A 17258-nucleotide genomic window follows, 5' to 3' on the forward strand; every position below is an offset into this window, starting at 1 on the left:
TGTCGAAGATCTTGCCTCCAGATGGGTGGAATTGTTCCCGTTAATTGAAGCAACAGCGGAATGCTGTGCTCGTGTCCTGATAGATGAAATCGTTTTGCGATACGGTACGCCACGAAAGATGGTGTCTGACAACGGAGTTCAATTTATTAGTGCGGTGATGCAGAAGATGACATATTGTCTTGGAATTAAGCAGTCTCTCACCCCGTTGTATCATCCAGAAGCCAATCCCGTCGAACGAAAAAACCGCGATCTGAAGACACAACTGTCTATTCTAGTAGCTGACGACCATGGCGATTGGGTGGAAAAGTTACCATCCATACGGGTGCCACTTCCTTATCTACGGGTGCGACACCTGCATACATGACTTTTGGTAGAGAGCTACCAAAAGTCCCCTGAGTGACCCCTGACGATGTCACGAGGGATTTGAGGGCCATCGTCGACGCAGAGAATTTCGTCCCTCAGATGACCCCATACTTAAAAAAATTGGCCGGAGTTCTAGCGGAAGCTAGAGAAAAGAGTGAACACCAACAGGACCGCAGAAAGATTTACGCGGATGCTAAGCGTCGCCCAACCGTCTGTTACCAGGAAGGGGATTTAGTCATGGTGAGAACACATTTCCTTAGCAACGCTAAGTTAGGGACTAGCGCAAAGTTTGAGCCACGAAGGGATGGTCCTTATCGCATCCTGAGACGACACTCACCTACTAGTTACGAGGTAGCAACCGTGAATGATAACAAAAATCCGATGGGTCGTTATCACGTATCAGACTTGACTCCCTACGTTGAAGACAAAGAAGCCGAGGTACTACCCACTCCAGCACATCAATTGCGGAAAAGAAGACGGCCAAGGGGTAGCATCGTGAAGAAGGGTCCTGGTCCACCTTCGAGGACGAGCCGGCGGACCAGAGGGGGAGTCTGTAACGGACCGGATAAGCGGCGCATGCGCGATGACGCGTGTATCGATCGGTAGAGAACGGCCACGTGCTACAACCAGTAACCCCCGAGCCTTAGAGAGAAACACGTTGCACATAACGTAAAACCCCGCTCATTAATTTTTAGTAATTTTTTTACAATATCGTTTGTAACTTTCATTATGTGTTGTATACTTTTATCCTTCGAATAAATCTATAATAACATAAGCTGCAATATGAATTTTTCTAATCAATAAAAGCGTGATATCATTGAGTATTACATTTTATGCTATAAAAATGCAATACAAGCTGCAGAACAGTATTTTGATCGTCGCCAGCCTGCTCTACCTACTTTGAAGAGGCTGATAATTTGGGCGAGTTGGTTCTTTCTGTAAACCAACTAAAGATGCAAGACAGAAGTAAATGTATTAACACGAATCCATCAAGATGCATCGGTTTCACCACAAGTTGCATCTAAAGCAGTCACGTCAGAACGTAAGTGTTACAATTTGTTCCGGAACTCTGGGTAGCGCCTTTTAAAACACTTCTTATTGTTTTAAATGATTTATTTATTGTTATTATGAATGTGATTAATACGAACGAATTGAAACTATTTTAAACGAAGTATTATTCGAAACGAAGTAATGATGCGAGTTTATTCGAGTGTGTATTTCATTCAAGCACGTAGGCTCTTTTACAATATTTTTAAAACCAAAAAACTTGTATTTTAATACACAGAATTACAAAAATAAAATAAAATTATGTAGGCAACCCTACTTGCATTAAATACAAAATAATTCTTAACATGCCCCCCACCTTGAAAGGATTCCCTTTCAATGTTAAAGAGCAACAAAAACAAAAAAGAAAAGTAACATGTTCGAAAGAAAAATTGATAATTATATAACAGCAAATAAACAATAAAGAAAAATTAAATGAAATGAAATAAAATTTACTGCGCACCCTGCGCATGCGAAACTAACTTCAAGCAATTAGTTAACGGGTAACGGACAAAGTTTTATGGCAACTCGTTTACTTACACCGTTATGTGTACGAACGGAAGCCACTCTTGTTATACCATCCTTTCCCTTGTGGAGTTCGGTGATTCTTCCAACAATCCATTTTAAGGTAGGTAAATTATCATCTTTTACCACAACTAACTGTCCTTCTTGAAGGTCGACGGCGTCGCTTGTCCATTTGTGACGCCGTTGCAGTTCCACCAAATATTCACGCGACCAACGAGATCAAAAGTGTTGTTGGACCATTTGAATATGCTGGTAGTGTGAAAGCCGATTTAAACCAATATGGGATAAATTCGGATCCGGCAGTGAGGTAAGTGCTCGACCAATCAAAAAATGTGCGGGAGTTAGTAGTAGGGATTAAATCATTTGGATCGGATGATAGCGGGGTCATAGGTCGGGAATTAAGGATAGCTTCGATTTGAATGAGCAATGTATAAAAATCTTCAAATACAAATGAAACATTTCCCGCCACCCTTTTCAAATGAAATTTTACCGATTTCACCCCGGCCTCCCATAGACCGCCAAAATGAGGCGAGTTAGGGGGTATAAAAGACCAATTAAGCTTATTAGCGGTGATCATGGTTGTCAATTCATCAGAGTTCTCTAATAAAAATTTACCCAATCTATCTAATTCTTTACTCGCGCCCACAAAATTTGTTCCATTATCGGAAAACATTTGATACGGTCTTCCTCGTCTACTCACAAAACGCCTGAGTGCGGAAATAAAACACTCTGAACTTAATTCAGTCACCAATTCTAGGTGAATCGCTCTAGTAACAAAGCACACGAATAGGCAAACATAGCACTTACTCATTTTTGATCCCCTACCCTTTCTATCTTTTAGGAGGAACGGACCTGCATAATCGACACCGGTTATGTAAAATGGAGGCGCTGGCTTTACTCTTTGGACAGGCAAGTTACCCATCGGTGGTTGCACAGGCTTCGGATTTACTCGACAACATCAAATACATTCGCGAACAACCTTTTTCGCCAGATTTCTGCCTCCGATTAGCCAATACCGCTCTCGTACGGATGCTAATAAATGCTGCGGACCGGCATGAAAAAGTATCTTGTGCTCAGCTTCGAAAATTAAACGACCCAATGCATGTTTACTCGCGATAACGATAGGAAATTTTTGATCAAACGAATAATCCGTGTTACTTCCAAAAATCCAAAAACGCATTTAAATTTGATAATCGACTCTTTTTTTGGAATGTTTTTACCGCGATCTAAATTTTCTAATTCTTCCGCGAATGCTTCATGCTGGCTACATTTAATAATAAATTTAAAAGCAATTTCTAATTCAATAGTTGTTTAAATAATATCTGGGTTTCTCTGGGTTGCACTGGTTGAAAAACTTCTTTCGTGAAAAATACCTTATTTTTATTTGTTTGCAACAGCCAAACATTGAAAGACGTGCGTTCGAGTTGTGAATAATTATTTTATATATTTTTGTTTTTTGTTTGTTATCGCGTTGACGACGACTGTCGCGTTGACGACGAATCAATTTTTACGCCGTGCAACGGATAACTTGATAACGTGAGGGTAAATACATATAATAAAAAATATATAATTAATAAAATAACAAATAATTAACAATAGTTTTTAAAGGAGTAATAATTTTAGTTTTCCCCTTACAATTCTTTACAAACCGCAATACGTATGCGAAGGTTCTTTGCAAACGCTCCAAAGAAGAAAATCGTGAAAATTCAATTAAAGAATGGTTATTTAATTCTATTGTCAAAACATTTTTTTTTATTTCGGGAATATTTCCCATTCGAAATTCGCGAACCGGCCAGATGTTTTCATTTTTCGCAAGCCAATCTGGTCCGGACCAGTATTTACACAAAGAAGATAAATCTCGGGCATCGACCCCCCACGAAACTGGATCTGCCGGGTTATCGTTTGTTGGTACATATCTCCATTCATCGAAACGCGTTTGTTCTAATATTTTAGCAACTCGATTTCCTACGAACGTTTGTAGTTTAGTCGGCTCAGTAGACAACCAGCCCAATACAACACTGGAATCCGTCCAGTACGTTAGTCTGGTACCGTTTAACTTTAACGCCGTTTTTACTTTACTCATTAAATCCGTAAGCATGAGCGCACCCATCAATTCTAACCGCGGTACGGTAACTTGCTTTAATGGAGCTACCTTTGATTTAGCACAAACTAACCGAACAGCGACACCTTCTTCAACGCTGGACGTTCGAAGATATATACACGCGCCGAGAAGCCGTGCAATTCGAAATAATCTGGTTGCCGTAACGAAATATGGCGTGAAATACGAATGGAATTAAGACTGGTCAACTGCTCACGAAATTTGAGCCAACTCGTATGAATTTTATTTGGTAATGGATCGTCCCAATTTATCCCGGATTGCCAAATTTCTTTTGAATATAACTTTTGCGGAAATTATGACCGGAGATAAAAAACCGATGGGGTCGAACACCTGCGCAATGTCCGATAATATCGACCGTTTTGTAATTTTTTGATAAGACATTTCGGTAATTTTATATCTAAATTGATCATCCCCGGGGTCCCACAACAACCTCAGCGTTCTGGTATTCTCGTATCTACCAAGATCTACCAATTCTACGGATTGTGTAAATTCTCGAATTACTTGGGAACTATTCGTTGTCCATTTGGCTAGTTCAAAACCACCTTCACTCAATTTTGATTTTACCTGGTTAACGATTGAATTTAGCTCATCTATTGAATTAGCCCCCGTGAGCAAATCATCAACATAAAAGTGAGTGCCGATAACCTCAGCTATTACCGAATTCTTGCATTCATTGCTTAGTTCTTTCAGACAACGGGTTGCCAGATAACTTGCTGACGCAGTACCGTACGTGACCGTAAGCAACTCATAAGTGTCAATAGGACCCTGATCCGAATCACGCCAAAGAATCATTTGAAGCCGAGTTTGCTCTGGATTAACCAAACACGCGCGGTACATTTTACGAATGTCGGCGGCTACCACGTAGGTATATTTCCGGTATCTAATAAGTGCACTAAACAAGTCTGGTTGTATAGTGGGAGCAATAAATTGCAAGTCGTTAAGTGAAAGGCCTATTGTAGTGGGACATGAAGCATCAAAGACGACACGTAGCTTGGTGGTTAAGCTATTTTCATTGATTACACCATGGATGCGGTAAGTAATAGCAAGGATTTTCTATCGCCGGGTTTTCTATTTTGAGCATATGTCCCAAATCACGATATTCCTTCATAAAATTTCTATACTGTAGCTCGAATTCAGGGAATCTTCTAAATTTACGTTCTATGCTAAAAAGCCTATTTTCGGCACTTTTAAATGATTGGCCTAATTTACTTAAATCATCTTTAAAGAGGATTTTAACGATAAACAGACCATCAGATGCGCGCTGAGTGGTATCACAAAAATGTTTCTCGCATATTCTTTCATTTGCGGATGATAAAGGTGGACCTTGAAATGTTTCGACTTCCCACAAACGTTCAAGTTGTTTACTTACAATATCTTTATTTATTTGGTTAAAAAATACCGACCGTGTAGTTAAATATGATGCACAAGAAGTTACAGGCCCTGAAATTATCCACCCCAAACGGGTGTTTTGCATAGTTGGCCCATTAGTAAGCTTTATTTGCCCAACACATAGTAGACCCCAAAAGTAATCGGCCCCAATCAACATATCAATCTTATTCTGAACATTAAACAAAGGATCCGCAAGACGGAGATGTGTTGGAATTTGCAAAGCTTTCGCATCTATTGAAAAATTCGGTAAATCATTCGCGATTGTGGAAATAACAAAACAGTTCACTTTCCACGAAAAATCAGAAAAATGTGAGTATATTTTAAATGTGCATGAACCAGTTATTGTCGAATGATTTTGATTTATGCTAGAAATGCTAATGTGTTCCTTTGTTTCAGATAACCGAAGTCTCTCACGGGTTTCTTGCGTGATAAAACTACTTTGACTCCCCGGATCCAGGAGTGCACGAAGCGAATATTTTTTGTTGTGACGATCGTACGCGTGAATGATAACAGTTGATAGTAGAAAGTTTGTTTGAGCGCTTGTTTGTGATGAAAGGTTTATGTTTGATGATTGCGTGGATGTGGATGCTTGTGGTGATATCTCCGGGGGGTTACGCTCGAAATGTAAAAGGGTATAATGTCGCGCCTTACATTTTTTGCATGAGCTTGACCGGCATTGTTGTAGGAAATAACCAGGACGAAGACAGTTAATACAAAATTTCAACCGTTTAATTTGCTCCAAACGACCTTGTACGGTGAGTTTTGCGAAGGTTGGGCATTCTTGTATATAATGATTATTTTTACAGATACCGCAAGATTTTATGTTCGAGTCGCTGGCAACAAGAAATGATTTAGGACGACTTGCTTTAGTATGTTGATTTGAACTTCAATCCAACGTTTCTAACAAATCCGCACGTTCCTTTAATACGTCTGAAAGTTGTCTAAATTAGGTTGAGCGACCGCTACTTTACGCTGCTCCCATTCGCGATTAGAACCGCTATCCATTTTTGTTGTCGCGAGGTAAATAATTAAGGTATCCCAATTGTCTGTGGGTTGATTTAGTGACGTTAAAGCTCTCATATGTTTCCGAATATTATCGATAAAATTGCGAATGGATTTAAAACTTTCGGGTATAATTCTTTCTATGTCAAATAACGCTTTAACGTGATTTTGTATTAACACCCTTGAATTATCGTAACGCGTGCGCACTAAACCCCACGCGACGTCGTAATTGGAGTTTGTTATTTCAAGGCTAGCGATAACCTGACGAGCATCACCGCTTAATGATGAGAGCAAATAATGAAATTTTTGAATTCCATTAATCGCGGAATTATTGTTAATTAATGATTCAAATATATCCCTAAATTCTAACCACGACCCATAATTTCCATCGAATTTTGGCAGATCTATAACCGGAAGTTTCACGTTCTGTTCAGGTGTTGGACCAACGATAAACGCCGAATCAGCGCATATTTCTCTATTCGTGAGCATGCGCTTTGCCTTTGCGATAGATGAGAAAAAAAGCCGCCTTAAATGAATCCCTTTCTCCTAATTGTGTCTCATCACCGTCGGCACTTAACCAATCGATATCCCCTTGAACCCCTTCAAATTCTTCGAGCAACTTACCGGCGCTATCATAACGCTCCTCTAATTCTATCGGCAACTCATGATCAACACGTTTTTCTTTCACCGCGGCCTCAAACTTCGTGACAAATTTTGAGAAATTAGTAAGTTTACCCTTGATCACGCTTCACTTTTTAATTAAACCCTCTAATTGACTCATAGTGAATGCGAAACTCTTTCAAATCGAATGAGGAGAAAAGAAATGGGGATAGGGACTTACAGCACGATGAGCAAAATGGAGTCGCTTCCGGTTTGGCTGGCACGTCGGTGGTTTCCAATTATGGGCTGCTAGAATCGGCGTGGGTATTCGTTCTGGTGGCCTGGGTACCTTGATGGGTTCAGGGCGGCTTCCTTCGGGATGAATTGAGTGAATGATTTGACACGATGTAATTGATGAAATATGTAATGTTGAATCAAACTCCAAATACCAAATTTGATTTTTACTTCTTATTTCTCGATATTTTCAGACAATGTTAACGATGACAAATTCTTCCCCCAAATATCCAGCTCGAAGGACCATTAGATGTTACAATTTTTTCCGGAACGCTGGGTAGCGCTGGTTAAAACACTTCTTATTGTTTTAAATGATTTATTTATTGTTATTATGAATGTGATTAATACGAACGAATTGAAACTATTTTAAACGAAGTATTATTCGAAACGAAGTAATGATGCGAGTTTATTCGAGAGTGTTTATTCGAGTGTGTATTTCATTCGAGCACGTAGGCTATTTTATAATATTTTTAAAACCAAAAAACTTGTATTTTAATACACAGAATTACAAAAATAAAATTATGTAGGCAACCTTACTTGCATTAAATACAAAATAATTCTTAACAGTAAGAGAACTAAAAAATCATAGATTTCATTCAGATAAAATGGCAGTTTCCCAAACACTACCTCCAGATGACTACAATAAGCGTGTAGAATGGTTTATTAACATGTGTGAAGCTGATCATAGCTTAGATTAAAGTTTTGAGGACAGATTAAATACGATTTAAAAACTGCGGCATGTTTAATAGAAATAATCAACATTTATGGATGCAAGAATATCCGCATCATGTACAAGAGAGGAGACCTCAAGTTAAGTTTGGATTTAATGTTTGGTGCGGTGTCATTTGTTCAAGAATTCTTGGTCCGTACATTTTTTATGATACGTTAAACGGAGATCGTTATCTTCACTTTCCACAGAACGAGTTCGATAATATGTTGAATGAATTGCTCCTGCAGACACGTCATTTGCTTAAATGGTTTCGACACGATGGGGCACCACCACTTAATAAGCTAGCAGTACGAAATCATGGAAACTTACGTTTGCAAACGTATTTATCAATTGTTTCCATATCATACTACCTGAACAGTTTGCAAATGTATGTAAAGAAATCGAAACAGACCACGGAAAAACATATTGGCAAAAAATCAAAAAAGTGACAAAATACAAGAAAACCGGCGACATTCCAACGTTATATCATAACAACACAGAATATAGTACAGATCAACAAAAATGCCACATACTTGCCATTTCGAAAATTCCTTCACTCCCAATCCAAATAGTGACTACGATAATGAACACCAACTTTCTATAAACGAGTGGTACACAAGATTTCTGAATATATCCAAATACAAACATGATCAAATACCGGAAATAACCTCAGAAGAATATGACGAACATTTAGCCAAAGGAAAAAATTTATGCCCCGCATCTGATCTTATAACCAAGAAGTTACTCAGACAACTTAGCTTAGAAGTACAGAACGCAATCCGCAACATGTATAACTGCTGCATACAAAAATTCATATTTCAACCTATATGGAAGAAGGACATAGTTATTACAATCCCCAAACCTGGTGCTAACCACTCTCTGCCACAAGGCTACCGTCCTATCACTTTATTACCTGTGATCGGTAAAATGTTTGAAAGCATTATCAAATCTAGAATTATTAATGTCACAAATAACAAAATCCCTATACACCAATTCGGCTTCAGACCTAAACAATCCACAATCCACCCTTTAATTGTTCTCACTAACAACATTCAAACAGCCAAAATCCAAAACCGCGACTTTGTTCTTGGATATAAACAAGGCATTCGATACAGTTTGGCACCAGGATCTATTATTTAAAATGGGGCAGCTAGAAATTCCCGTACCATATTTAAAAATTATAGACGAGTATCTCTTCAACAGGACGTGGAACATCAGAGTTAAAAATTCCCTACCGTCCTCCTTCTCTACCCTCCAAGGAGTTCCGTAAGGATCCCCTCTATCACCGATCTTATACAATATCTATAGCTACGATATTTACCAACCAGACACTAATACAATAAACCCAGACATACTCCAACACACAGACGACACTACGTTAATAACACATGCTAAAAACATCCAAGTTGCCCTTGAACATCTGCAGCAGTTGTACAACAAGACGTCAGCATGGTTTAAAACAATGGAGAGTTTCCCCCAATCCGGATAAATTCCAGCTACTGATTCCGCACTCCAGAATACCCTGCCACACATCACGGCAGGTACATCGATTGTAAGCCATCAAAATTTTAAATGAAAAAATCTTTCTAGGCTTTGCAATCTTTGTCAGAAATATTTTTGACGTTTAAATGTCAGTGGTTTTCTTACTATTATTATTGTTTTATTTAAAATTTTGAATCGTCGAGTGAACGAGTGTAAATGCGATAGAACTTCATTCAAAAATTAATTTGAAAAACAATAATAATAGTAAGAAAACCACTGACATTTAAACGTCAAAAATATTTCTGACAAAGATTGCAAAGCATACTAAGATTTTTTCATTAAAAATTCATTCCAACTTTCGATTAACAACCCTACAGCTTAACAGTTAGTGTTTGCTTAATTTTTTTTTTTTCTCAGAAATTATTAAATTTTAGAAGAACATCAGAGAGACAAGAAAGTTTTAGAATAGTTTTATCTATCTAACTGAAAATTTTCCAATGTATTTATCATCTTCATAATAAAAATCTAGGCATAAATTGAACGAGGGTGGTTACGTTTTGTAGTTTAGAAGGGTAGGTTGAAAGTACAAATAAGGTCAAAACGTGCCCTATTATGAGTTAAACATATTCCCCAAATTTCATTTTCCTAGCTTTTATGGTTTTTGAGAAAAAAAAATTAAACCAAAATTTTCCGCCATTTTTGGAGGGGTGTAGCTCCGCAGGGGAGTCGAAGTCGCCCATGGTTTATATATTAAAGTTCCCCTAAAATTGGCTAAAGTATCACTCCCTGAAGTTTGGGCACATCATTCAGATACACCCTGTATATATATATATACAATGCGATCAAGAAAGCCGGTCCGCTAAAAACTACTTTCCCAAGCGCTTGATGCCAATACTTACTGCCCTCGTCACAGCGGTCACACCCTCCTTCCACTTGTTTTAATAATGGTGGGGAAATGGGAGGAAACTTTTAGTTTAGTAAACATAACCTTAAAAACTCACACGCACAAAATTAAAAATGTTACTCTCGTTAAACAAACTTCGAAATAAATTCTCTCTGGGTTAGATTGGTGGATGTAAATTTAAATTATGATGGAAATAATTAAAAGGATTAATTAATAAAAAGAAAACCCTTTAAACTATGCTTTTGTAATTAATTTATTTCATAAATCAAAAAAAGATCTTTTATTTTATTATAAAAATAAAGGTTTAGAAGTTTTATTTATTATAAAACGAATTCAAAATGTTGACCATTCTTTTCTAAACATAAAGTGATTCTTCTTTTCATATTATCGAAGACTTGTACAAGTTGCTCTGCAGTTATTTGTTGAACATTGTGTCGTATTGCATCTTCCAATTCTTCTATGGTCTGTAAACGGTCTTTGTAGACAGAATTTTTGAAATGACCGAATAAAAAGAAATTTAGTGGGGTTAGATCGGGTGAGTGTGGTGGCCAACATCCTCTACCGATTACTCAATCATCATAAAATTCATGAAGGAATCTTTTGTTTGTTTGTGCAGTTGCATTGTCATGTTGAAAAAATCCTTCTTCCAATTCATCATCATGTAATTATTCAATGAATTCTTGTAACAAACCACTTTGACAACTTTCCTAATGTCATGACATAAGGTAATTCACTACATTTTCCAGGCATGTCTCCCTAAATTCCTCTACACAAAGACTTGTTGAATATTTTCATACCCCATTTTGATCTTTTACTCCATTTCGAAGATAAGATTGGAGAAGAAACTTTGAAACTTGTTTTCTTCTAAGGTGAACGGCATGATTTAACCTAAAAATAAATCAACGAAATTTATACCAAACCGATTTAAAATAAAATAATTATTTACCTTAGAGAAAAATCACAATCGAATTTTTGTCTTAATAAAGACAGATAATATTAAATAAAACCGCAATAAATTCATAATGAAATATTGAAAATACCAAACGCCAAAACCAAGAACACGACTCTGAGCTCAGCTGATCGAAACCATTGAAACTAAAAATCGATATCACCTCGTCGACTAATAAGAACGTTGAAAATTAAAAACAAGTAGAGATGGGAGGAGGCTGTGATGGGGACAGTAAGTATTGGTATCAAGCGCTTGGGAAAGTAGTTTTTAGCGGACCGGCTTTTTTGATCCCTCGGTATATATATATATATACGACGAAGTCACAAGGTTTATAATCAAAATAATAGATATAAATCAAATAAAAAACGTCATTTTATTGACGATAAATCAGATAACGATCAAGACGATCTTTGCATTTTTAATTCTGAATCTGAAAATCATAAACCACCATTTTACGTTAACGTTATTGTAGAATATGGGTTATTTTTGTAAGACTGGTTTTTGTGTGTGAACACATGTTTGTGTTGTTACATTTCATTTTTAGGTTTAGTCGGAATAGAGTATTGGTAAAGAAAAGATGTATTTTATTACAAATTTTACAGATATTAATAAAATTTCAAATTGATTCCGGTAGTGGAATAACATGTATATCTGAAAAACTATATAAAGAACATTTTTCTGGTATTAAATTGATAGCATCCAATAAAACCTTTTATTTTTATAATAGCGCACAAGTATAACCAGTAGGTGTTATGTCAGTATTGGTAGAATTTAAAAATAAAACCGCTAAATTAAATATCTATGTAATGAAAAATGGAGGTCCGCCATTAGTTGGTAGAGATTTTCTTGCAAATTTCGATATTGGTTTTTCAAATATTAATTACATTAATTGCGAAGCTGAATTAAATAAATTGGTAAAAAAATATCAAAATGTTTTTAATTCATGTTTAGGATTTTGTTGGAAAAGGCTTAGCCTCTATTAAGTTAATTAACCAAAACATAACTCCCAAATTTATAAAACCTTCCCCAAACTCCCAAATTAATTATTACGGTTCATTTATAAAAAATATGTCAACTGTATTAAACCCATTGTATAATTTATTAAAGAAAAATGTTAAATTTCATTGGGACGAAAATTGCGATAAGGCATTTAGTCATGTTAAAGAAATTTTGAAGTCAACAGAAGTATTGGTTCATTTTAATCCAGACCTAGAGCTTAAATTAACAGTAGATGCCTCATCTGTAGGCATTGGTGCTGTTTTGAGCCACAGATTCCCATCCGGTATAGAGAAACCTATTGCGTTCGTTAGCAGAACTTTAACTGATGCAGAAAAAAATTACTCACAGATTGAAAGAGAAGGGTCAGCAATTATTTACGGCGTAACGAAATTTAATCAGTACCTGTGCGGCTATAAGTTTACATTAGTCACCGATCACAAGCCACTTTTAATAACCTTCGGCGAAAATAAAGCTATTCCACAGCTTTCCGCTAATAGATTAAGGCGTTGGGCGCTCATTTTAGCAGCTTACAATTATAAAATTGAGTATGTTAAATCAAATTTAAATTGTACAGATTGGTTATCTTGGTTACCTGTCAGAGAAGATGATTTTGGTAAGAAAGACGTATAGTTTTTTTATTAATAATTCCAACCATTTTAATATCAATTTTGGTCTTATTAAGAATAGGACAATGAACGATAAAATTTTACAGAAAGTTAAACAATTTATACAAAAAGGTTGGCCCAAAAAGATAAATTATTTAGAATTAAAGCCTTATCTAAAAGACTTGAATTTTTTGTTGAGAATGATTGCGTTATGTGGAATCATAGAATAGTGATTCCAGCAGAGCGAGGTTATTTTTATTTCCCAAATATAGACGTTGAAATAGAATTAGTTAGCAAAAATTGCGAAGCTTGTTGTTGTCACAGCAACAACCCGCCTAAAACAACAGTTTCTCCATAGCCAAATCCTAGTGGTCCCTAGCAAAGATTGCAGTGGATTATTTAGAATTTAATAAAAAGTATTATTTTGTAGTTACTGGCGCTTACACTAAATGGGTAGGAATTTTTCCAATGTCAAATATCGCTTCGACTTTACAATTAATGTATTAAGATCATTATTTTCACAATTTGGATTGCCCTTAACTTTGGTTTCGGATAATGGCAGATCATTAGTATCTGATGAATTTGAAATGTTTTTAAAGAAAAATAATATAAAACACCTTACTAGTCCACCTTATCACCCATCGTCTAATAGTGCTGCTGAAAATGTAGTAAAAACAGTTAAAAATTTATTAAAAAAATCACTTTTAAATAACACTGATGGTGATTTAAACTGTCTTTTGTGTCGGTTTCTATTCGATTACCGTAATACTCCGCATTGTACTACTGGAGTAAGTCCAGCAATTTTAATGTTTGGTTGTTCGTTAAGAACAAGATTTTCTTCATTTTTACCTTTTACCAATAATGAAAACGAGTTTTGTAATAAAGATATTAACGATGTAGCTGAAAAGGTAAAAAGAGTCAAAGAAAAACAAGTAAAATATAGTAATGGAAAGAATTATACAAAGTTTGAAATCGATAAAATTATATTAGTTAAGAATTACGCAATTGTAAATAAGCCAGATTTTATTAAAGGAAAGATCGTTAAAGTGATAGGAAATCGTACGTATCTAGTTGAAATTCCAGAATTACAGAAGAAGTGGAAAAGACATACAAATCAAATAAGAAAATTTACTTTTGTTGAATCACGTATTCCTTTTGATAGTTCTGGAAGTTCAAATAATAATAATGAGTCTAAAGATCCCAGTAGCGAAAATTCTTGCAACAACGAAAGCGCAGAAACTTTAGTTACTAACCGTCCGAAGCGCATGATCAAACCTGTGGATAGATTATGTTATGAATAACAGTTTATGTTTATTTTATTTTTTTTAGGGGAAGATAATGTAGTGTATTAAAGCGTTATGTAAACCTGTTTTAACTCAGTTCTGAGTTGACCTCCTACGAATAAAGATGCTTGTTTAAATATAACAAATTGACGCTTTTAGTTTGGATACACTCAAAAGAAGCTCAATTAAAATACATCCTAATTACCTTCCATTTACCTGTGTATGTCTGTAGGAAAGCGGAGGGTATGCTTACGCATACAGCACCTAGGCCCCAACGAGCCTCTTGTACGTCCTCCTACACTCTCTCCGGCTACATCAACCAGCCTAAGGAATTTTCGAAGGCTAGGATACAGCTCAGAGGTGTGTTCCTGATGCCACCTTACAGTGACCCGTGACGAGTCCCGTTACAGTTCGTAGAGCGTTTCTACCAAGCCTTACGAAAGACAAGGCTGCCTCTGCTGAAGGATAATGTAATACTTCCTTAGACAGATGACAGCCCTTAACCATATCTCCCCAGTTCATAAACTTTTTGTGGGTAAAATCTTTAATTATCTCAATCTGAGTTGATAAGGACGGAGCGATTATCGGTTCAGGCGAACATGGCGCTCGCTTGGCAGCCCTTTCGGCAAGCCTATCAGCGTGCTTGTTACCTGAACAAGTCGAGTGTCCTTTTATCCATTGAAGTATAACACAGTTATGCACTGCGGCCTTCTCCAATGTCAGATGACAACCCATAACAAGTCCTGAGGTAATTATTATTCTACTTAGGGCCAAAATAGCTTGTCTACTGTCAGTATAAATTGTAAAAGTTTTACCTACCAAGTTGGATCTGACAATAACGTCAGCGGCAAGTTGTATGGCGATTAACTCCGCCTGTATGACGGTGGTACTTTTACCTACAGGTTCAGATACGTGGAGTCGGAAATCGTACGAGAAGACTGCGGTTCCAGCTCCTTCCCGTCTCTTTGAACCATCAGTATAGATTTTAATTCTGTTTCTTACCTATCCTATGTTTAAGAGTGTTCTCAATCCAACCACAAAGAGTCGGTGGAACATTATGCTCTAACAAGGCTTCGTTAATACCAGAGAAAGTTGTTTTATCAAAAGATCCCCCTATATCTATGAAAACACCCAGGGCTCCTTTAGGTCCAGCGCTCCACCAACAAAGTTGGTCACTGAGTGAAGAGCTGTTAGTATGGACTTGCCCTGAGTGTAGGCGTGTTGATTAGGATTTACTGGTTTAGTTGGAAGACAGAAATCTCTAATGTAGCGATCACACAGTCTTTCCAGAGTTTTCAAAACAAAGGAGGAGAGACTGATTGGTCTAAACGATTTCGGTGTGAAATGATCAAGCTTACCCGGTTTTGGTATGAAGTTCACTGTGACCTCACGCCACCGACTGAGTATATAGCGCAGTGCCAGGCATGCCTGGAAGATTTCCGCCAGGTGAGGTACTAAATCCTCCAAACCCCATTGTAAAAGGGCAGGTATAATACTGTCTGGTCCTGGTGTTTTGAACGGCGAGAAACTGTTGATGGCCCATCGTATTTTATCCTCCATTAAGGAGTCACTGATAGTATTTAGGTACTTCTCAACTTCAAAGCTTCCAGTTGGCTTACGCAACCCAATGTCGCTCAAACACCCAGTTAGCAAGGATCTGAACACGCCCACATCCGTCCTTCTGGGGTTACGCTTTAGGTTCTTTCCAATCTTTATGGTACCAAGATCGAAAGTGATCCATCTATGGTCGGACATTGAAACATTGTCGGAAACCGTCCAATTGTGGATCGAAGACGAGATACCCATCGAAGCGAGTATGATGTCGATGACTGATTGACCTCTAGCGGTTATAAATGTCGGCTCAGAGCCTCGATTAAGTATATCTAAATTACTGCTAAAAATGAATTCAAGAAGGGACTTACCTCTTCCATTATCATCAGCACTGCCCCATGCAGTTGAGTGTGCATTAGAGTCACATCCGATGACAAGATTCCAGTTACCTTTCCTCGCGTCCTCGGCCAGCCTTTCCAATCCTTGAGATGGAGGCTGGTCTTCATACGGGAGGTATACTGATGCCATCGTTACTTCCTTAACCTTTCGGTTGATGGTACACCGTACTCTGATCGACGTAACGTCTCTTCCTGTATGCTGAGGCAACAGATGAGCGCTTGCGTGTATTGGTACGTAAATGGCAGTTCTGACCTGTGATTAGTGGCAGGGCAGCTAAAAATAAAACCGCTTAAACCACTGAAACCGCAGACCTTGGATTTTAAAACCCAAGGTTCTTGGATCAGTGCGATAGTGTTAATCATCATATCAAGGTGGCGACAAAGGGTGGCAGTTGCTGCGCTACTATGATGTAGGTTGCACTGCACCACCCTTAATTCGTCACCTACCTTGTATACATCACCTTTTCCGTTCATTATGAAGAGGCGAGTTGATCAGCTGATGCTGTTCTGGGCGGAGGTGTATCCAGTATGGATTCATCCAACTCCTTGCTCGAAGCCGGGGTTTTGGGGTCGGCGTCTAGGTTTATGAGAGTGTCCTCATCTTCCTCAGCGGTTGGAAGATCAGCTGTTTCCATCCGCCTTGCCGTTTCTCCCTCCGCGGCTGCTCCATCACCCTGCTCGGAGTCTTTTAATTTGCCGACGCGGGACTTTAGGGTGTTGAAAAGGTAGCAGATTCTGCCTTCATGGGTTTTAAACCATTCCGCGTCCTTCTTCGGTGCTCTGAAGACAATGAGGCGACCCACAGGGTCTGTCCTCACTTCGTAGCGGAAGAGGCACCAGTTGGCGACATCTAGGTGTCTATTTTGGGCCGCTAGTATCTGAAGTGTCTGTTCCCTGGTGTTCACATCCACATCAGTATCGTGAATCCAAATTTGGATTCTAGAGAGGGTAGGAAGATCAACTTCCCTGACAACGCTTAATACTACGCCCTCTAGGGGCGGTATCAGCGGTACTGCAGCCTTCAACCACGTTAGAGAGTGAT

At 37.8% G+C, this 17258-nt stretch overlaps 6 protein-coding genes across 6 annotated transcripts; 1 reads left to right on the top strand and 5 right to left on the bottom strand.

Annotated features, from left to right (window-relative positions):
- Positions 1 to 2134: 2134 nt before the first annotated feature.
- On the bottom strand, positions 2135 to 2854 carry LOC111420867 (uncharacterized). The gene has a single exon (XM_023053913.2). The coding sequence runs from the start codon at positions 2852 to 2854 to the stop codon at positions 2135 to 2137; it is 720 nt and encodes a 239-aa protein (XP_022909681.2).
- A 164-nt stretch (positions 2855 to 3018) lies between these two features.
- On the bottom strand, positions 3019 to 4042 carry LOC139431234 (uncharacterized). The gene is made up of 2 exons (XM_071198874.1): positions 3582 to 4042; positions 3019 to 3196 (listed from the first exon to the last, which is right to left on the bottom strand). Exons 1-2 carry the CDS (start codon positions 4040 to 4042, stop codon positions 3019 to 3021), a joined length of 639 nt encoding a protein of 212 aa, XP_071054975.1.
- Positions 4043 to 4273: 231 nt separating this feature from the next.
- On the bottom strand, positions 4274 to 4888 carry LOC111420866 (uncharacterized). The gene has a single exon (XM_023053912.1). The coding sequence runs from the start codon at positions 4886 to 4888 to the stop codon at positions 4274 to 4276; it is 615 nt and encodes a 204-aa protein (XP_022909680.1).
- A 1473-nt stretch (positions 4889 to 6361) lies between these two features.
- On the bottom strand, positions 6362 to 6931 carry LOC111420865 (uncharacterized). Its single transcript, XM_023053911.2, has one exon. It carries the CDS (start codon positions 6929 to 6931, stop codon positions 6362 to 6364), a length of 570 nt encoding a protein of 189 aa, XP_022909679.2.
- A 5517-nt stretch (positions 6932 to 12448) lies between these two features.
- Positions 12449 to 14285, top strand: LOC139431235 (uncharacterized). Its single transcript, XM_071198875.1, has 3 exons — positions 12449 to 12992; positions 13415 to 13484; positions 13547 to 14285. Exons 1-3 carry the CDS (start codon positions 12449 to 12451, stop codon positions 14283 to 14285), a joined length of 1353 nt encoding a protein of 450 aa, XP_071054976.1.
- A 1101-nt stretch (positions 14286 to 15386) lies between these two features.
- On the bottom strand, positions 15387 to 16346 carry LOC139431236 (uncharacterized). The gene has a single exon (XM_071198876.1). It carries the CDS (start codon positions 16344 to 16346, stop codon positions 15387 to 15389), a length of 960 nt encoding a protein of 319 aa, XP_071054977.1.
- Positions 16347 to 17258: the final 912 nt, after the last annotated feature.

This window comes from Onthophagus taurus, chromosome 8 (genome assembly GCF_036711975.1).
Source record: "Onthophagus taurus isolate NC chromosome 8, IU_Otau_3.0, whole genome shotgun sequence".
NCBI classification, from domain to species: Eukaryota; Metazoa; Arthropoda; class Insecta; order Coleoptera; family Scarabaeidae; genus Onthophagus; species Onthophagus taurus.